Below are 22,069 nucleotides of genomic sequence, written 5' to 3'. Positions count from 1 at the left end.
AAATACTGAAAAACATCCAATCAACAATTTTTTTAATGATTAAAACCAGCATTAATTTCCTAGAGCTAACACTACCATGATGTATATATACCATGATGTGTATATAGATATATTTCTTTTTTCACATCAGTAATGAGGATGAGTTTTCCCACATTATAGCTGACTTTTGACATTTTGGAGCAAAAATTCTCTCACATTTGTGGTGCTCAAAAATGGTTTCTTTTTCTTCATGTAAAATATAATGTCTATTTCATTCCTTGACCTTTTGTAAGATTCACCTGCGTATTTATCACCAAAACTTAATAAAGAACAGGATCTATAAATAGGCCATCTCTTTATTGTTGATTTTCATGTGTCAGTTTCTTTGATATTTCACATTCAAAATGAGGAAGGGACGGGCCTTTCATACAAGTTCACACACTCTGGGTGAAGGTGTCAGTGGGCACAAAGGAAACTCGAGAGAGGGAGAGGAAGAAAGAGTCAGTTTCTGGCTGGGTGAATAAAGCTTTAAAAAGGACCATTTTAAGAACTGCACTCCAGAAAGGAAAGAAAAAAGCAGGGCAAATGAAAATACTGATAAGGTAAGTGTTTTTTGATATCTAAAAGCCTAGGAAAATCTCCAGCAGTCATTCACGAAAGCCACACGGACTTCACTTTATAACTTTTGATTTAAACCTCAGTGCAAATCTAAGCTCAGACCTCAGGTCTAAATCAGCAGCTCAAGTTTACTCCAACCATACAGTGAACTTTAAGGAGAATACCGTGAAATGAAAGAAAAATAAACTGGATTGATCAGAGAGAACAGGCACATCTGGAATAATTGTATAGGTTGTCTAACATTTTCTAACATTTGTCACTGTTTAAAACAGTGGTAAAAATTTCAGTTTCTCACAGAAAAACTTTTTTCCTTGCTTTTTTCCACTTTTTTTTTCTTTTTGTGTCCAACGCTCCCCACCACACAAAAAGCGTTGGAGAAGAAAAGGGTAGTGGTGTGAGTGTTCGCCCATGCACACGAGAAACTAGTCCTCAATACGGGACTGTGCACGGCTGTGTCTGAGTACAAATGTCCTTAGATGTATGAGCAACACCGATGACTCCAGAATCACAAGTGACCTTTAGGAGTGTACAGCGTATAGTGTTTGTATGTGTGCACGAGGGTCGTTTAGATCTACGATCAGTCAGTCACAGTCACATCTGTGTTCAGATGATTTCAAAGGTTTTCTTCAGTTCCATGATTAATTGCCAATCTGATTTCTGCATCTCGTCTCTGAACCAGTTCTTCAGAGCGTCGATTGACTGACGGGTGATCTGCAAGAGATAAAGGCCGCGACACTCATATTATTATTATTTAAAATATTTTCTATTTAGCTTTTTCCTTTTATTTTTAGTTAGAGTCATTTTAGTATATTAGTTAGTTGCCAAGGTAAAATTTTCAATTATCATTAGAATGAAACAACTTGATAAAATATAAAAATATTATAAAATAATACAAATTAAAATATAAAATTATAATACAATTTATTAGAATTTAAAAACAAAAAGAACACTATTTCTAGGCATCGTGTGTGCTCCAGTGGCTTTATTTCAGGACGCAGGGAGAGAGCATACCTTGCTAACAATGAAGTCTACAGCCTCAAAGTGTCTGCCGTACATCTTGGGTGATTCTCCAGGAATTGGCTCTATTTTCACACAGATCTCCTGTCCTTTCTTAGCGCTATCTACAGACTTGTGATTTATTTCAATACCGGTCACAATGCCAATATCTACAAACTGAGAGAGAGAGAGAGAGAGAGAGAGAGAGAGAGAGAGAGAGAGAGAGAGAGAGAGAGAGAGAAGGAAGGAAAGAGAGAGGAGAGAGTGGAAGAGAGAAGAGAGAGAAGGGGAGAGAGAGAGAGAGGGAGAGAGAGAGAGAGAGAAGAGAGAGGAGAGAGGAGAGAGAGGAGAGAAAGAGCGAGAGAGAGAGAGAGAGAGAGAGAAACATAAATGCAAACAAAAATTTCAACTTAAAATAAACTGTTAAAATGCAAAAGCTGACAGTAGAGGAAAGGGGTTTCTCTGCTTCTTTCACTGTTGAGCTTAAAGTGTGCACTCTCTAAATTTCTCACCCCTTTGCTGGGCACACACACAGGAGTGCCTGTTCTCAGTACTCCAGCGTCCACAATGACGCCCATGACAATGGGATCTCTGGAGTTGAAGATGAACTGGGGCAATATACGCAGCTTACAGGGGAACACAGCTATGTGTCTGAAAAAGAGAAAAACGTTCAGATATTCAGACTGCAAACATTCAGGAGAAACAACCTGTTTTTCAAAGAAACCACTGTAACCACAGTCTTGAAGAATTTAGTCTTGTTTGTGATGTAAAATGTTTTGGCTCAGGTGAGTTAAATGATAAATTGTACACTACCATTCAAAAGTTTTTCAGACTTTATAATGTTTTCAAAAGAAGTTTCTTATGCTCACCAAAGCTATATTTATTTGATCCAAAATGTTGACACTTTTGTATAATTCCTTGTTGAATAAAAGTTAATTTTAGTATTAACTAGAAAGTGAACAGTAGTGTGTGTATCAATGATTAAAACAGAAGGGGAGGATGAGGGCAGTGGATAACGCACTTGAATTCATCCTGTTTCTGTTTCTTGTAGTCTTCTCTGTATTTGGTGAAGGCATCAAACAGATGGTAGATGATCTCAGCGCTGAAAATGCGTACACCGAGACTGTCAGCCATCTCCTGAGAATCTCGCTCTATTTTCACATCGAACGCCAGGATCACTGCATACCTACAGGAAGAGAGAGCGAAAGATTAGAAGAACAGTCTCACAAGAGGAGATATATTATGTATCAATCAGAATACATACTGTGGATCATGCTCCAACATAGTGGAAGCTTTCATGACGTCTTTCTTGTGGACAGGACCAATGTTGATGCCAGCATACTGAGAGACAGAGAGAGAATCTTTCCTTATCTTAATTACATTGTGACAAGCTCCATGTGGAAAAACAACCCCAAAAAACAATACTTCAAGACGGCAGTCAAGACAAAAGACAGGCTGATTATAAGTATATATGCATTTCATTTGAACTTATATTATATACTTAAATCAAATTAAACTAAAAAAAAAAAAAAACTGCTTGATTATGTAATCCTATTATGATATTTTTCACAAATAAAGAAACTACTTAATATTCTTTAATTACTTAAATATAAAAAAGAGGATGTAAGCACTGTAGTAATCTATTAGACAGAAAATATAAAACTGAGACTAATGGACCACCTAAAGATGGCATTCTCAGTGCTGTCAAAATAAAAGTCTCATTTCTGCCATCAGCCAAACAGAAAAAAGTGATCAGCCATTGCTGATAATATATATATATATTTTTAAAGCCAAATACTAGCTGATATATCAGCTGTTCAAGAACATTTTAAAAATTGGTTTTATGAAAGTACAGTCAAAACAACATTTATTCAGACACCTTATACACATTATCACAGTTTATTTGCTATAGTTTAGAAAATGGTGATAAAATACAACAAGAACTCAGAGTTAAACTGCGTCAGAACAAATTCATCTTGATAATGTCAGATAACACTTAAGCAAAACATGGTCAGGTCAAAGTGTCTGAATCATTTTTGGTCGCAGATTTATCAATATTATTGGTAGTCCACTGTATGAAGAATTTTTGGGTTTAATGCGTCACAGTTTACTTTATTTTATTCTCCTCACTTACATGAACTATAATGTCCTGCACCCACTAGTGTGTTAAAAAAAAAATTTTTTTTTGGTTGGACTGTATATGTGAGTGTTTGAAAGCTTACAGGCACTTTAGATGTACGCAAGAACTCCAGCAGAGCTTCCAGAGAGCCGAGTGTGGAGGCCTGCACATACACACCCTTCTCCTCCAGCTTTATGGCATTCAGAGTCTGTTTCAGCTCCCGGATCAACTCGTCCTAGAAACAACCAACATCAGGATGCAGGAAAGGTCACCAATGTAGCAATAAGATTAACTGTTAATACGGACTTGATTAATATAAGAACAAGAAAAGTAGAGTAGAGTGTGTTCTTGGAGACAGAGAGAAGGACATGACTGATCGGTTTGTAAAGTAACACAGTTACCTTCAGGACTGGAATTTCATCCTCTTTATGAGCGACGAGGAGAGGCAGACCTGCCAGCGTCTTCTCCAGATCTTTCCCCAGGATCTTGACTCCCTGAGCCGTAGACACTTCTTTATGCTTCTCATATGGATTCTGTATCCAGCGAGAAGAAAAATATAACAAGTGAGTTACAAACAAGCTCAGAGTTCACAGCAATCTAAACATATAACTGTGCATGAGACCTTCACTCGGAGCTCTTTCAGGGGCGGTGGGAGGAGCAACCCTCTGATCTGAGTGACGATTGGTCCGTCCACACCGGGGACGATAATAGTCTCGCCCTCCCGCAGACAACCGTTGATCAGGATCACGTCTATCGTCGTACCCATGCCTGGTAGAGCTTTAACCTAAGATACAGAAGATGGACAGCAGAGGTTATATTACAGCTGGGCTCCATGGGAAGAAAAAACGATTTGTTAGCAGGAACTCTTTTAAGCTTGTTCTCTTACCTCCATGACCTGCGCCCGAAGTTCATCACAATGAGCCAGTCGGCGGGCCAGCATGGTCTGAGTGAGCTCCACCAGCAGGGCGATGAGGTTCCCCATCCCATCACCCGAGTGGGCCGATGTGGGAACCAGGGACACAAACGTACGAGGGTCTTTGTTCTCGTAGAACAGGGCAGCATTAAGACCCTAAGCATTGCAAGACACACAAGACAGCACTTGTAAAACTCAATGGGTGACATTTGCAGCTCATTGGTAAAAGGGACTGTACTTTACAAGATGATAACAACAACCGACCTGCTGCGCAAACTCTACGATGACAGCTTTAGCCCGCTCATCAAACTCATCCTTGGTGTTTTTCTTCTGCTTCTTCAGTGTAGCCACCACGTCTGTTTCTGGACTCTTCTTCCAGTCGTACAGACGGTCAATCTGAGAAAGAAACACATTGGCATTCAAATACTTGCTGCACTCATCAGTATAAACATTCTGTAGTCAGCATCTGGCACCTTGTTAAGCGCCACTATGAAGGGGCATTTCTTCTCCTTCAGCAGGTTGATGGACTCGATCGTCTGTGGCTCTAAACCGTGCATGATATCCACCACCAGGATGGAGATGTCACACAGAGAACTACCCCTGTTTCTCAGATTACTGAATGGTCAAGAAGAGTGCCATTAAACATACGAATACTATAAAAACAGTTTATAAAGCTATGCTTTAATGGTTGACTGATGTGTGTGTTTTTTTTTTTTACAATATCTACATATTTTATAAATTTGATAACAGCAAGTTAATATTTCATATTAATTTTCATATAAAAGCAAATAACCATTAAAGGTGCTGTATGTAGGATTGACACCGAGTGGTTGAACTAGGTACTGCAGTCCAAATTCAAAATATTGGAGAGGGGTTTTTTTTTCACCAGGCCCCTCCTCCTCAGACTTCAGGCACACAGGTTGCCAGATTGATGACACCAACAGGATTGAGTGAACTTGACGATGAATGAAATGAAATACGCTGTGTTTTCCGTCAACTGGCAACCCTGGGTGCCGAAATACAATTGGGTAAACAGGCAGTGGGCGGGTTTCACAAACCAAAACGGAGATTGACATTCCGCCCAGAACGCACATTTTCAAAGGAGAATAACTGACTGTAGCGTTGGTTTTCAGATAAACAAGTATGTTAACTTAGCATGTTTATTAAATATCTGCAAACATATTATGGTATTTTTATGCTTTAGTCTTATATATAGAATACACACACACACCACATTTATGTTTTTCAAGTAAAAAATAAATATTTTGAATTTATATATAAAACATTTAAAAATAAACATTTAAATATATTTTTAAAGGACACATTTTTATGACTTTTTTATGTTAACTCTTGTGCTGCTTTTCAAAGCTGCATTTATTTGATCAAAAATACACTAAAACAGAAATATTTTGAAACATTTCAATTTAACATAACTATTTTCTATTTTAATATATTTTAAAACTACTATCAATGTTAAAAAACTCTTGTGCTGCTTAATATTTTTGTAGAAGCTGTGAATTTTTTTTTAGGATTCTTTGAAAAATCTCTAAAGACCAGCATTTATTTAAAATAGAAATCTTTTGTATCATTTTGCAAATTTCTTTATTGTCATTTTTAATCAATTTAATCTGCCCTTGCTGAACAAGCATTTTTTCCTTAATAATAATAATAAAAAAAAAGAAAAAGAGTTACGCACCTAAAACTTAAATGGTGGTGTATAAAATCTATTACTATTATTTGACAAACAAAAATAATAAGCACAGTGTGTACCTGAAGGACTCGTGTCCAGGTGTGTCAATAATGAGCATGCCAGGAATCTTCACGTTCTCCTTGTCAAACTGAAGTTAATGTACAAAACACATGTCTTAATAACCTTAAAGAATCACATGGGGAAAACAGAATGAGAGAATGTGCATTACAGAAAGATTCTTACATTTTTGACCATCTTGGTTTGTTCTAATATGGTTTCCAGGGGCACATTAGTGGCTCCGATCTGCTGTGTGATACCACCAGCCTCACCATCCTGAACATGTGTGTGTCTCAGCTGACAGACAGAGAAGAACAAAACAATATTAAACACACAACAACCACACAGGTGCTGAAGTCCACATCAGGCACTTTGAAACGCACCTTATCCAGGATTTTGGTCTTCCCTGTGTCCACATGACCCAGCACACAAACCACAGGAGATCGGAGCTTGTCAAAATTAATGTTCTTCAGGTTTTCCTGCCTTCGTTTCTGCACACAAAGAAAAACACAGTTGAGTCCACTTTGTTTATCTAAATTTGCATAAACATGTACACTTTGTGTAGTGCAAAAAAACTGTATGTGTACTTCTATGCGTCTCTTGGCCTTGTCATAAAGTCTCTCCTCTTTGCTTCGGTCATCATCCGAATCACTCTCGCTGCTCGACTCGGAGCTCGGCTCTTTTCTTGCTTTATTTGTGGTCATCTTGTTGCTGCGCTCTTTGTTGTCCTCCTCATCCTCGCTCTCCTCCTCTCCTTCATCCTCTTCATCCTCCTCTTCATCTTCATCCTCCTCCTCTTCGTCATCCTCTTCTTCCTCACTGCCGTTCTCTTGGTCTTCAGCAGGTTTTTGTGTTGCCGGAGTAGTTTCCTTCACCTCGATGTGAACCTTCTTCATCTCTGTGAATGCACAAATGTCAAAGTAATCATGACATGTAGCCGTGGGAAAGCATCTTTACACCCACCTTTTGGGTAAACTCACTATTGGAAAATGGGACTTAGTTGGGAATTTCTCCTCATCGCTGGCCACATGTAGCCGTGGGAAAGCATCTTTACACCCACCTTTCTCCTCATCGCTGGCCATGGCCTCCCAGTCGTCCAGATCAGCAGCCTCTGCTTTCGGCTCCTTGACTGTTACAATGAAAATGTTAGAATTTAGAGTTAGCTATCCTTGTTTACAGCCATAACTTATGAATAGACAAATCCTTATTAATGATCAAGTCTATAAAAGTATTTTCACTTTTATACTTTTTTTTTGACAATAATGATGCAGAAAACGTGGCCAGAATTGTGGAATCCAGGAATAAAAACTGAATTTATTTTACTGTGTGCAATGTCATGGACTAGGATCCTTTATGATAAAAATATTACTACTGTACAGAAACATGTATTTCAAGTTGCAGTAATAGTAACAATAATAAGCAACATTTAAATTATTAAAAAAAAAAATATTTAAATTTCAATATAAAAAATAATATATTTAGTTTATATAAAGTAACGTTTTGTTGTGCAGCAATTTAATTGACAAAAATAATGGCTTAAGTTTCTTAATGGCTAAAAAGTAATTAAGACACCAACATGGAAATCCAGAAAAAAATAAAACATTTCAAGGGGCCCTAAATTTGAGAAATTGAAGTAATTACCTTGCTCCGCTTCGGGTTTGTCCACTTCCATCTCTGTTATGATTGGCTGAGGTGTCTCTACTGTGGATGATGCCACTTCTGAAGTTTCTAATACAAGCAAAGAAAATGTTAGGACGTCTTTAACCATCCTTGATTACGACAGGTAAATACAAAGAGCGAGAAACAGGTGTCGGGATCAAACCTTCAGGAGTTTGTGCTGTTGGCTTCTTTTTTCTCTTATCAGAGTAAACAGGCTTCTTCTTTGGCATTGCATCTTTGGATGGCACTTCAACACCTGAGAAGAAGCCAATTACACCGTAAGGTAAAAAAACCAAACAAAAAATAAATAAACAATAGTTCCTTCATCATAAGTGCTATCAGTCATGTTCTCACCCTGAGCCTGCAGCACTCGCAGCGTGGCTTCTGCTCTGGCTCGAGCCTCTTTCTGGGCCTTGGTAAGGAGCTTTCCCTCCTTCTTTAGCCTCTCTTTTCTCTCCTTATCCTTTTGTTTCTTCTTTTCTTTCCTCTCGGCCTCCAGACGCTCCTGTGGATGAAGGCTTCAGAGATGAAGGAACTATAATGATTTTTGACACCATGAGCTTGAGTGACTGTGTTTTTCCTCTGACCTGCTCCTGTCTCTGAGCCTCCAGCTCCTCCAGCCGTCTCTTTCTCTCCTCCTCTTCTCTTTTGGCTTGTTCCTCCTCCTCCTTCATTTTGGCCAGGGCCTCTTGCATTGCTCTCACTGTTGCTTTGCTGGGACCCTTTTTCTTCTCCTCCTTCTCGCCTTTCTTCTTCTTCTTGTCCTTTTTCTTTTTGTCACCCTCAGCCTCTTCTTTAGAAAAGCAGAGGAAAGAGGAACATGAATGCTTAGGAGTTTCTGATGAATATAAAAAACAAAACCACTTTAACCAACATTCTTATAAACCCCTTCCTAATAACTTATTACTATCAAACCATGCCAAAACACCAGTAACAAAAATAGCATTACAAACAGTTGATTCAAAAAAATTATGCAGAATTATTACTTTTTTTGTAAGAAAAAAAGAATCAATATATCAATAATATATATATGTATCAGGGTTTCCCACACATTGATTTATTTGTGGCGGGCCGCCACAATATCAAAACTGACCGACACAAAAAGATTTTCATGCAGGAATTTCATTGAATAAACATGAGCACTGCACGTTTCAAAATCAAAAAAAATGCGGGTGTTTTTAATCACTGTATTTCAGAAGGAACGTGGCCGACTGTATTTAGAAAATTTTCGATTAATTTTTTCATTCCTCATTTTGCATGTAATGCTTGATAAAGGCAGCGTTGCTGTGAGCTCAGCGCTGCTTTACAGCCGTTACCGGAGGAATCCTGTATCTCTCCCGCTCTTAAAGCCGCCTCCTGCTGGCAGAAAATGAATTTGCATATATATATATTATATATTTAATATAGTGCCGCCACAAAATAGAGTGTGAGGCTGTTGGCAAACACTGTGTGTTGTGACCTATTGTGTGGGTGTGTGTGTGTGTGTGGTGTGTATATATATATATACACACACACACACACACACACATATAAATACATATACACACACACATATACTCACACAACCATTCAAAAGTTTGGGTTCAGACAGAAATCTTTTGTTAGAAAATGTCATTGTTGTCAGTTTTAATCATTTTAAAAAAAAAAAAAAAAATATTAAAAAAAAAAAATATTTTAAACGTTACTGTACACAAGCACCATAAATGGACAATCTCACCTTCTTCCTGGACATCAGCTCCATCCTGCTCCACTGAAGCCGCTGCCTCTATTTTCTTGCTCTCTGTTGAAGGTGTGCTAGCAGGTTTCACTGGTTCCTTCTTTAATGCCTCTTCTTCTTTCTCTTTCTTAGCCCTCAGCTTGGCCTTCTCCTCCTCTTTCTTCTTCCTCTCCCTCTCTTTTTTCTCTGCTTTCTTCTGTGCGGCTGTCTTCACCTTGAAGGTCGACTCTTCTCCTTCATCTTCCTCGCTGGCTGGTTTGGCTTTGGCTTTACCTTTCTTCTTGTGTGTGGCTTGAGAATCATCATCTGATTCAGTATTGTCAGCCGCTCCTCCACCCTTCTTCGCACCACCATCTTCATCATCCTCTGAGTCAGACAAACTCTTTTGGCCACCTTTCTTTTTAGCCTTAGGTTTCTGCCGTGACCGCGAGCCCTCGTCCTCAGAGTCTGAAGCAGGACCAGCAGGAGCGGGAGCCGCCACCGTCTTTGTGTCTTGCGTCCTGTTCTCGTTTTCCATGTTGTTTTGACCCTGATCTTCATTACCTTCCTCATCCTCCAGATTTGCCTTTTTACCCTTCTTGGCCTTCTTCTTGTCTGCTTTACTCAGAGTGGGCTCAGGTTCAGTGTCCGCTACTGAATCGGATTTCTAAGACAGAAAAACATGTGGAGAAAGAGCCGTCAATGACTTGTGACTCTTGTTATATTGGCACTATTAGAAGAGAGGGGAAAACAAAAGACAATGTGTGCTGCACATGCTTATCAGTTTGTGTTACTGAAGAATACCTTTTCTGCCTCTTTAAATTTTCCTCCTTGGTTTTCTAATGACAGTGTCTCCAGTTCTTTCTGAATGTCATCCTCACTGCAAGTAAGTAAAAAGTGTTCATTCAACACTCACACTAACGTTCAAAAGTTTGGGTCCAATAAGATTTTTTTAATTAATTCTTTTAGTTTGCAAGGACATATTAAACTGATCAAAGGTGACAAAAGACATTTATAATGTTACAAAAAATGTATATATAAAAAAGGGTCTTGTTGAATGTTTTATTCATCAAAGAATCCTGAGAAAAATGTGTCACAGTTTCAACAAAAATATAAAGCAGCAAAATGCTGATCATTTTTTAAAAAAAGTGTCTTGAGCAGCAAATCAGCATATCAGAATGATTTCTAAAGGATCATGTGACACAGAAGACTGGAGTAATGATGCTAAAAAAAAAATATCACAGAATTAAATTATAATTTAAAATATATTACAGTATATTATAAATGGTTATTTCGAGTGGTAACAATATTTCACAATATTAGTTTTTTTCTGTATTTTTGATCAAATAAACACAGCTTTGATGAGCATAAGTCACATCTTTCAAAAACATTTTAAAAAATCTTACCAACCCCAAATGTTTGAGCAGCACTGTATAGCTTGGATTATTAACTTTAAGGATTATTAACTGTATCAGTCTCGGAGAGAAGAAGTGAAGACCTACTCAAAGTCATCTTTCTTTTCTTTCTTTTTCTTGCTCTTTGATTTGCTCTGCTCCTTGCCTGCTCCTGCTCCTTCAATTTCAGCTGCAAGCGCGTCGATGTCAACTCCGTTGTCTTTGGCACTATAAAAAGCAGAAAAGAATAGATTACATTTTTCACTACTGTACGTTTTTAAAAACAAACATTTGCCATATTACAACCACTACATTGAGCTATACTTATAAACTGGGCGATAAGTTCTTTACAGTATATGACTCGAGAATTTTTACATACTTTTTTTCCATGTCTTTTAGATTCATGGTCATCTACATGCTAGCGTACTTTGAAAGGTTGACTAAATTTTAATGACCAATGACAAAATTACATGTTGCCTCCTCCAGGACAACAGACTAGAACAGTGAGGACTCATTTTCCATCACCAATTTTTCTCCATTCAAATGCTTTCCCCCAAAGCCACTTGCCTGCCCAAAAGCCCTATTTGAACAGGAAATTGGTGATTTCACAGGGTTTAATGGTGTACATTTAGGATAAAATATTTATCAGAAAATTTAAATAAAATTAGAAACACTTTGAGAAAGCAAATACAAATGTACACAAAACACAATAAATATTTGATGAAATCTGGTTAACATACATCTACAGTGCAATAAAACAATTGACCTGAGAAAATGCAGACCACCAGAAATGATAAACTAAGCAAGCAGCCAGGAAAACAAACACCTGTTACCAGAGATTTAGATTTACAGACTTTTGATTTTCATTTAAATGACTTCTAATATACACTAGTGGTGTGAGATAATACATTTTTATGTCAAACTACACAATTAATTACATTGCACCAGCAGTACAGATGCATAATTCACCCCTAAAGACCATTCTAGATAACCAATAAAAGCACATAGCAATATTTACAACAATATATACACAAAAACTGAGCATATTAAACACCTAAACTCAAATAGCTTACCTATCATGTAAAAAACACAGCAATGATGAGGAAGTGAACTTGTGCTGCTTATATAGTGGAGCCTAAAGCCCTCCTTGCATGCTTGTTGCATCAGAAAGGGAAAATCACAGTCATCACAAGGCAGAGCCCTTACACATAAACCTGCTGTCCTCAGCAAGCACAGAGCAGGTGATGAAACCACCAGTTAATAGATGGAGAAAGATGTTTTAGCAGACCACGGTTCTTTGACCTTTTTCCGAAGGGCAGTAATAGTCTAAGTAACATGTAATCTTGTTTTGATGCTACTGAAAGTCGATACTTCATGGCTGGATTGCATGACATCTTTTGAGATAACAGGAAATGACATGGCAACCAGCATTGAAGGGTTAACACAGGTCAACACTCTCATTAGAGCGGTAATCAACTTAAAGGGGTCATATGATGCGATTTCAAGTTTCATTTCCCTTTGGAGTGTCACAAGCTGTTCATGAATAGATAATATCCCTAAAGTTGCAAAGACTAAAGTCTCAAACCCAAAGAGATATTCTTTATAAAAGTTAACACTCATCCACGCCTCGTTTAAACACGTCTCACATGTCTACGTCACTATGTGGGAAGATTTGCATAACACCGCCCAAATGTTCACGCTAAGAAAGGCGGTGTAACTTTGATTCTCGCTGTTGCTGCCGTTGCCATGTTGTGAAGATGCCATTTAGTTGTGAAAGCGAAAATACTTTGTTTGGTCTTCCAAAAGAGGACACAACTAGAAATCAGTGGTTAAGTTGTTTACAACACTGTTCCAGAACAGTTCAACCCAAATTTTCAGATGTGTGCTACGCATTTTATGGAGGACTGTTTCCTGATCCTGGGAGAGAAGACTACAATGCTGGAGCTTCTGACTCACAGTCTGTAAGTACGTTTACATATGTAAAGAATTTGCCACTGATGATTCAAATGTGAGTTTTGAGCAGTGTAGACTAGCGGTTCTCAATTCCAGTCCTCACGCCGCCTGCTCTGCACATTTTGTATGTTTCTCTAATCGCTTCAGACGTTTGTTCTATTTGAACGTAAGTGCCCTGCGCAGTGGACATCACAGGATATTCAGCCATCATTCCAGTTCGAAGCAAATGTATATGTTCCATTCAAAGTGCATTGAAGTGTGCAAGACATGAATTTATATTGTATTTATTTACAGAAGTATAGGATATCACACTTGTCCGTGTGTGAAGAAAATCCGACAAGGTTTTATGTTTACGCGGCACGATGCAACAACGTATAAAAAACACAGTATAAGTCATAATAATCCATAATTATGTCCCCACTGGATGCAACAAATGGCTCGTTTATAATTGGTTTTATTGTTTTTTTATTGTTTCCTCAGGTGTTCTGACTGGCACACGCACCACAGTATGGTGAGTAAGGGTGTAACGATACGCGTACCGTGTACCGAACGGTTCCCGGGCAAATTCAAATGGAAGTGATCATCCCTGTCCCCTTGGAGTGGGGACTTTGGATGAGCAGGGCACGTGCATGCCATTATGTAGTCGTTTGGAATGCACTTGGCAAAAGGAGCGATGTCATTTCCTCATTATCTTCAGCTGGGATGTTCCTGTGACAACGATGCATGGCGTCCGTCAGCAGATTCGCTGATGGACACCAACATAAAAAAAAAAAAATTATATATATATAATTTTTTATATATTATTATAGCATATTTGAAAAACTTTTTTAAAATAAAAAAAAATGTTATTTGCAACAGTTATGCTAACCAACAATAAAAATTCATTTATGACATTAAAACAGCGTCATCTGCTGACGGGACACCGTTGCAGCGTTTGTCACAGGAACATCCCAGCTGAAGATAATGAGGAAATGACATCGCTCCTTTTGCCAAGTGCATTGACTACATAATGGCATGCACGTGCCTGCTCACTCCAAAGTCCCCACTCCAAGGGGACAGGGATGATCACTTCCATTTGGAATTTGCCAGGGAACCGTTCGGTACACGGTAACGCGTATCGTTTACACCCCTAAAGGGGGGCGGTCACACTAGACTTTGAACACAAATTTTTTTCGGACGGACACAGGATGGGCGGGGAGCAGGTTAACGGTCTCCCCTCAGTTATCACAACCTCATGGATTAATGTGCTTGTACTGTGCCTTTTGCGATGCGTCGAAAGCGATTTATTATGTTTTACTTTCTGTCTGTCTCTCTCTCTATATAAATACATACACACTAAGCAATAAAAAATTTATAAAATGTGACCTCATTCAAATGTACATCTGGTCCTGTTTCCATTGACACTGCGAGCCATGCACCTTTTTTTAAAAATAATCTTTTAAGATGGGATGCTGCGCTAAGGCTAAAATTAGCGCTTCCTTAATTTTTTGAATTTCTGTACACAGAGAGGTCACGCGTGAGTGACGTATTGATATTCTATGATCCCCCGTCTTCACGTGATGCGAATTCGCAGGTCAGAGTTCACCAAAAACTTGAACTTTGGAACGCAGCGAAATGCGAAATTTATTCGCATGAGCTTGCGTTTCCGTTCTGACGCATTCGCATGCGTATGAATGGAAGTCAATGGAACGAAAAGTGCAGTGTGACCGCCCCTTAATGGTGAGGGTCATAACATTTCCGTCACACGCTTGAGGCATTTGGCCAATCACAAAGCACTGGATAGCTGGCCAATCAGAGCACACCTCGCTTTGCAGACTGATGAGCTTTGTAAAAAACGATGCGTTTCAGAAAGGCGGGGCATAAAGAAACAATAATGTACCCTATGTGGAAAATGTTTTTTGAACCTTAAACCGCATAAATATTTAATTACACCAAATACACAAAATAATGTTCTTTTTAGTAGCATCATATGACCCCTTTAACTAGAAGTCGACCGACTGATCGGCCGGCCAATTAATTGGCTGATTTTTGGTATTTTTTAATAAATCAAATAAATTTTATTTAATTTATTAATTAATTTTAATTGATTTATAAACAGGTGCACCGGCGGGCAGCTAAGCGTTGTTGCGGAACTTCCTCTGAGGCAGCGTGAGAGACAGCAGCTCACACACAGCTTCAGCTAAAGGCAGAGCAAAACAGCCCGTTTCGGAATTACGTTTTACCCTACTAGAATTGATGCCAGAAAGTTAACATATTCATAAGTGCAACAAGTCATTTTCTGTGCTGATTATAACGTACATGTTAACTTTCCTCATGAAATGTGTGCGTAGGTCCGACAATATCCTCCACGATGTCATTGCTCGTGGCTAGCGCACTGTTAAGCCTATACATTGAGTTATTTGTGACAGCTCGTCACTATATCAAAACCGCCACAAACAGATTTTCCAAAAAGCTTATACTTCACCGAATAAAATGAGCGCTTCACGTTTGAGAATTAAAATGCAGCGTGGGTGTTTTTATATGAATGTATCTTTGAGAAGAACCGACTATCTTCAGGAAAGCTCTGATGTCATTTTCATTTCGTCTTTCCTGTAATGCCTGATAAAGTAGCGTTTATGAGCAGCGCTTATTTGATTACAGCCGTTACCGGAGAAACTGCTATATCTCTGCTCCAACAGCGCCTCCTGCTGGCATTTAGAATTAATGTGCAGTCTGTGGGAAACACTGGTGTCTGTCAAAAAGCGTGCTTCAGAACTGTTCTGAGAAGGTGCTTAAGTTTTGAGCCATGTATTATCACTCTAAATCAGGGTACTACTACTACTATTACTATCTTGTACCCTGCAATAATAATTTTCTCAAACTCACTTTTATGAGATGAATGAAAAAAAAAAAAAAAAAAAAAAAGAAATCGGCCAAACACATCAGCATCATATATCGTCCATCGACTGCCCTGATTTCGAAATATTGGCATCAGCCAGTGAAAAACCCATATCGGTCAATCTCTACATTTAACCACCTCCCACATGGCCAAAAGACCAAGAATCTGCTCATCATCAGACACAGATAAATTTAGTCATTCAAGTGAATGAGTTCAGAGAGGGAAAGGAAACGTCGGACGTAGCAACAGTAACTAAAGGGGGGGGGGGGGTCACCAAAATCATTATGCCAAATTTTACTCGAACGAAAAAAAAATTATACATTCAGTATATGGATAACATATGTACAAACTTTTATATATATATATATATATATATATATATATATATATATATATATATATATATATATATATATACATACATACATATATACACACAGGTGCATCTCAAAAAAATAGAATGTCGTGGAAAAGTTAATTTATTTCAGTAATTCAACTCGAATTGTGAAACTTGTGTATTAAATAAATTCAATGCACACAGACTGAAGTAGGTTTAAGTCTTTGGTTCTTTTAATTGTGATGATTTTGGCTCACATTTAACAAAAACCCACCAATTCACTATCTCAACAAATTAGAATACTTCATAAGACCAATAAAAAAATAAAAAAATTAGTGAATTGTTGGCCTTCTGGAAAGTATGTTCATTTACTGTACATGCACTCAATACTTGGTAGGGGCTCCTCTTGCTTTAATTACTGCCTCAATTCGGCGTGGCATTGAGGTGATCAGTTTGTGGCACTGCTGAGGTGGTATGGAAGCCCAGGTTTCTTTGACAGTGGCCTTCAGCTCATCCGCATTTTTTGGTCTCTTGTTTCTCATTTTCCTTTTGATAATACCCCACAGATTCTGTATGGGGTTCAGGTCTGGTGAGTTTGCTGGCCAGTCAAGCACACAAACACCATGGTCATTAAACCAACTTTTGGTGCTTTTGGCAGTGTGGGCAGGTGCCAAATCCTGCTGGAAAATGAAATCAGCATCTTCACAAAGCTGGTCAGCAGAAAGAAGCATGAAGTGCTCCAAAATGTGTCCAGTGACTTTGGTTTTAAAAAACACAATGGGCCAACACCAGCAGATGACATTGCACCCCAAATCATCACAGACTGTGGAAACTTAACACTGGACTTCAAGCAACTTTGGCTATGAGCCTCTCCACCCTTCCTCCAGACTCTAGGACCTTGGTTTCCAAATGAAATACAAAACTTGCTCTCATCTGAAAAGAGGACTTTGGACCACTGGGCAACAGTCCAGTTCTTCTTCTCCTTAGCCCAGGTAAGACACCTCTGACATTGTCTGTGGTTCAGGAGTGGCTTAACAAGAGGAATACGACAACTGTAGTCAAATTCCTTAACACGTCTGTGTGTGGTGGCTCTTGATGCCTTGACCCCAGCTTCAGTCCATTCCTTGTGAAGTTCACTCAAATTCTTGTATCGATTTTGATTGGTTGTGCATTTTTTTCTTCTACACTTTTTCCTTCCACTCAACTTTCTGTTAACATGCTTGGATACAGCACTCTGTGAACACGCAGCTTCTTTGGCAATGAATGTTTGTGGCTTACCCTCCTTGTGAAGGGTGTCAATGATTGTCTTCTGAACAACTGTCTGATCAGCAGTCTTCCCCATGATTGTGTAGCCTAGTGAACCAAACTGAGAGACCATTTTGAAGGCTCAGGAAACCTTTGCAGGTGTTTTGAGTTGATTAGCATGTCACCATATTCTAATTTATAATTAAAAGAACCAAAGACTTAAACTACTTCAGTCTGTGTGCATTGAATTTATTTAATACACGAGTTTCACAATTTGAGTTGAATTACTGAAATAAATGAACTTTTCCATGACATTCTAATTTATTGAGACGCACATGTAGAGAGAGAGAGAGAGAGAGAGAGAGAGAGAGAGAGAGACATTACTTAAGTCATCAATGACTTGTTAATAGATTCCCTAATATCAGATATGCGGCCAAATATAGTCAAACATTAATTATCATTTTACAAAACACATGGATGATCTTACATACAAGTAAATTTCAGAGGTTCCAGCAACCTTGACAGAACACACACACAAAAAAAAAACAGTACAGCTGAAAATTTTAAATACAATCTGGATCAAATGATTAATAATCAGAAGCCCTCAGTATTGTCTAAGTTTGACAAGTGCAGTCCAATTGAACATATAACAATCACATCCCTTGATCTCAGCGGGAAAGTTTACCCAGCCAAAGTCAGCTAGTGACAGACTGCCAGAGTCCTGCCTGAGAGAAGTTTACCATTTTCACAAGTTTCTACACGACCAATGGTCGATGGCATCCCACAGAAGAGTGTTTAACTGAAGACAATGCGGCGGGCAGCACAATGGAAACGGATGAGGTTGCAAATCAGACACAGCGTGTAATACATAAACGCCATTGCCCTTAAATAATAAGGTCTTCTGTGCTCGTACAGCGTCTGATATGACAGCAGATGTGAAGTGCAACTAATCTATCACTCACAGCTGCTGGATCTCGACTCAGGGGGGCTGGCAAGACCTGCTCGTTTCTCAGTTTAAAACAACAAACGTGACAAACACGCTAAATTACCCAATCAGCCCGTTGTCTTGAGCTGCATCATTAAATGTCAGTGATGTCCTGATGTCATTGCTCTAGTTAAACGGTCAGTATCATAATGAGGAAAAAAGGCCTAGTTACAGCGGCACATGAACTCATGTCCATCAGAAGCTAGCGTTAGCCAGGTGGGTAACAGTGTCTCCCCTCAAACATTAACCTGTCAAGACTATAAACAACACGATCGGTTTGCTGTTAACGGAGTCCACGTTACGCATTCAGCCGTGTCCTAACTTACCCGTCATCTCCCTTATTTTTCTGTTTCTTTCCCATTATGTCTGAACGGCTGTAACCTCCTCGTTGCGGTGCAGCGCAGTCGGTGTTAGCGCTTCAAGTTAGTCGCGCTCGCATTGCGCATGCGCACTTGACGATGATCTTTAGCGCAGATCTTTAGCGCACATGGATAGTTTATTCAGCTGCATTTAAAGAGAAAAGATGCCGTTTGTATGCAATTTATGGATATTTGACTTAAATATAATTTAGTTGTCGTGCATTTTTTTTAATAAACCTTATAAGCAACAAAGAAGAAGCTATTTTTAAGAATATGAAATTATTGTCCATCCATATGAAATACTAGTCGGTGCTAAACTGCGCTTTTACGTCACGAGGAGAGCGACAGGAGCGCTGCGCAAGCTAAATATATGACAAAACCATAATTTACAAACTTTAAATAATTTTATACACACATATGTATGTATATATAATTTATATATTTAATCTAAAGACAGAAAGATAGATGGATGGATAGATTTTTTTTTTGGGGGGGGGGGTATTACTATCAATATATTATTATTAATAATCTAATACAATGTGTATTTATATGTATTTATTAGTATTAAAATATAAAACAATATCTTAATATTTTATATATAATTTATTATGAATATAAACAATTTATTATTGCTCTATTAATACTTGCGTGTAATCATTTAAATGAATTGTATGTGAATAATGTCGGCAGAAATGTTTGCTTAAAATGTCAAAGTATTTCAACAGTTTCATCATGGAATTAGTGGCATTTTTCTGTTGTCCATATTAAATCTCTGTATGTGTGGGCAAAGTGTGACTGTGCAGGAGACCACTTTAAAGATTTTGAAACAAGTATCACATGATGTTCATTTCTGGTTTCATTTTTATTCACATTACTGAAACCACACCAGCACACAATCTATGAATCTTCTCGGCAACATCATCTGTCATTGAATGAGTTCTCATGAACGCCGCCACCAGCACTGCGGTTTCATTCGGACAGTATTTGCTGCCATTCAGAGTTGATGTAAACTCATTCACCATCTCTGAAGGAAGCCAGTCTTCTGGGATTTCCACGGCACATTGCTCTACGGTACCATTTTTGATGACCATATCAAGCTTAATATTCACATCATCCACCACTAAAGATGTGCAAACACTGAATTTTGGAGTTTTGCCATAAATCCATTCCCATGTCTGCAGATCCTGTGCCATCTTATGAATCCCGGGCATGAGAGCTTCATGAGTGGGGTCCACTGTGATGACTGGGCCGTCAAAGCCAAATTCATTACTGTACTGGGAAGCAATAGCATCCATGATAGTGTCAGAGTCAAGAGTGGGATCCACATCCAAAAGGTTCCTGACAGGGGAAGGAACGCTTGGAGTAGCATTGCTCTTGATAACTTCAGAAGTGTTACTCTTCAGCACTGAGGACAATACTGAACGCTCAACAGAACACAGTAATGTACAGTGATGATAAGCAGAGGTTCTGCCTAATTTCGCAGCAGTGCCTGAAATCTTGTGATGGCCATTTAACAAAATATCAAATCTGTCTGTCGCTGCGACATCTAGATTGGGTCTCAGCGCTTTTAATGCACTAGTAACGACTTTGAGGTTTCTGTGACGGTCGTATTTCTTCTTGGAGGTGAAGAAGGTCATGTTGATGTTTCCAAAATCGTGGTAAACCGTCCCCCCTCCACTGCGCCGTCTCGCTAGCGGGACCCCCAGGCGTCTCATCAAGGGCAGGTTACACTCCTGCCAGGGGTTTTGATGTCTTCCTATGACAACCACGGGAGAATTTCTCCATAATAACAGCATGCTTCTGTTTTGCAGATCTACGTGATCGTGAATCCAGTCTTCTAAGGCCAGGTTCTCATATATGCCAGTTGACGCAGATTTTAGGACGATACCAGCTTCTCCCCTCTCATCGAAGAAGGTTGACAGAGTGCTTTTTAGCCGAGCTGATCCAGAGAGGACGCATGCCCTGTTTGACAGTCTCAAGATCATCGCTGACTTTAAACTCTCGGAAAGTATGTAAAGCACTAATACACCACGAGTATGTAATTCCTTTGGTGTGTAACGAAAACGTTTGGACAATGCTGCACATGAAATACCGATGTGCACAGTTTATGCGCTGTCTATTTCACGCATGCAGCAGTTGAACATCAGCATGAACAACCGGGTCGACAGGATCCCATTTCCTAACAAAGCATAATAAAAGTCTTGCACGAAGCAAACTTGAGTCGAATTTTAAATATATGCAATGCCAAGTAAAAAAAAAACTAAAGTGTCACGACGACATGAAAAACAAAAAGTTGTAATGTCTTTATAATTGAGAAGAGTACAAAAATGTAATAGTGGCGCTTTTATTTTGACATGTTCTAGAAGCAGGCGTTTGATTTGTTGTTTCTCAAAGTGCTGGGCTGCGTTCAGCCCGTTTTTATACAGTCTATGGTTCAGCCCTGACAAAAACGGTGCAAAACGTTTTTTAAACGGAAACGGTGGTGTATTGCACACATTGGTCTGATGACGCAGCTGAGAAGGCCATTATTTGTAAAAAAAAAACATTGTGTTCTTTTTGAATAATTTTCGGAGCCTGATATGATCGGTATAAATACGTGTTTAATACTGCAAAATACGCTTGATGTTACAGTCACTGCCCTTGCCGTCCAGAATGAAAGAGAACATCCCAATCAAGTGAAGAGATTTGTGGAAACGGTGGTTCCTAATTATTGTGATCCAACATTTGCCTCGCATTTCAGGATGAAAACACAAACATTTCAGGTGGAGGATAATCCACTTCTTACCTCCGAGACTGTGTTATGATAGGACCTTATTATTTTTATTGTGAGTATCATTATTGCTGATCACTGTTGTTGTGCTATGTTATTGTAATATTCACCGTTATATAATCAGAGGAGTATAGAAAAGTTTATGAAAGTGTCACTCCATAATACAATAGCAAAATATATAAATATGTATAGTATTTTTGTTACATTAATCAGTGTCTAGCACACCTCCCTAAGGAAAGGATATGGACCAGAAGACATTGCATTTACTAAATGATATTTAGACAGACTTAAAGAAGTTCCAGATCTATACTTGTGCTCTTATTATTTGTTATTTTGCCTTTAATGTAAATTAAATGTAAATTACGATTATCACATTTAAATTCTATTAAATGTGGTTATAATACTTCTACATTTAGAATCG

The 22,069-nt window shown here is 38.6% G+C and overlaps 2 protein-coding genes across 2 annotated transcripts; both read right to left on the bottom strand.

Annotated features, from left to right (window-relative positions):
* Positions 1 to 317: 317 nt before the first annotated feature.
* On the bottom strand, positions 318 to 18,992 carry LOC109055100 (eukaryotic translation initiation factor 5B-like). Its single transcript, XM_042761075.1, has 24 exons — positions 18,846 to 18,992; positions 11,230 to 11,349; positions 10,532 to 10,607; positions 9,749 to 10,394; positions 8,619 to 8,824; positions 8,386 to 8,536; positions 8,195 to 8,287; positions 8,014 to 8,100; positions 7,433 to 7,501; positions 6,960 to 7,270; positions 6,756 to 6,863; positions 6,559 to 6,669; positions 6,396 to 6,463; positions 5,099 to 5,240; positions 4,890 to 5,021; positions 4,599 to 4,781; positions 4,335 to 4,496; positions 4,114 to 4,245; positions 3,816 to 3,947; positions 2,858 to 2,934; positions 2,615 to 2,779; positions 2,106 to 2,244; positions 1,609 to 1,770; positions 318 to 1,308 (listed from the first exon to the last, which is right to left on the bottom strand). The coding sequence occupies exons 1-24, from the start codon at positions 18,878 to 18,880 to the stop codon at positions 1,201 to 1,203; spliced, it is 3,615 nt and encodes a 1,204-aa protein (XP_042617009.1). The 5' UTR covers positions 18,881 to 18,992; the 3' UTR covers positions 318 to 1,200.
* Positions 18,993 to 19,721: 729 nt separating this feature from the next.
* Positions 19,722 to 21,070, bottom strand: LOC122145688 (lipoyltransferase 1, mitochondrial-like). Its single transcript, XM_042761062.1, has one exon. It carries the CDS (start codon positions 20,861 to 20,863, stop codon positions 19,745 to 19,747), a length of 1,119 nt encoding a protein of 372 aa, XP_042616996.1. The 5' UTR covers positions 20,864 to 21,070; the 3' UTR covers positions 19,722 to 19,744.
* Between the last annotated feature and the right edge of the window lie 999 nt (positions 21,071 to 22,069).

This window comes from Cyprinus carpio, chromosome A1 (genome assembly GCF_018340385.1).
Source record: "Cyprinus carpio isolate SPL01 chromosome A1, ASM1834038v1, whole genome shotgun sequence".
In the NCBI taxonomy this organism is placed as follows: Eukaryota; Metazoa; Chordata; class Actinopteri; order Cypriniformes; family Cyprinidae; genus Cyprinus; species Cyprinus carpio.
Note: the sequence above shows the minus strand (reverse complement) of the source record. Positions and strands in the feature narration are given on the sequence as shown.

Coding starts and splice junctions, on each gene's coding strand:
- LOC109055100 (XM_042761075.1), bottom strand. CDS start 18,880: ATGGGAAAGAAACAGAAAAATAAGGGAGATGACGG. Junction 8,101..8,194: donor AACAGCACAAACTCCTGAAG/GTTTGATCCCGA, acceptor TGCTTGTATTAG/AAACTTCAGAAGTGGCATCA. Junction 2,935..3,815: donor TGCGTACATCTAAAGTGCCT/GTAAGCTTTCAA, acceptor TCTGTCTCTCAG/TATGCTGGCATCAACATTGG.
- LOC122145688 (XM_042761062.1), bottom strand. CDS start 20,863: ATGATCTTGAGACTGTCAAACAGGGCATGCGTCCTCTCTGGATCAGCT.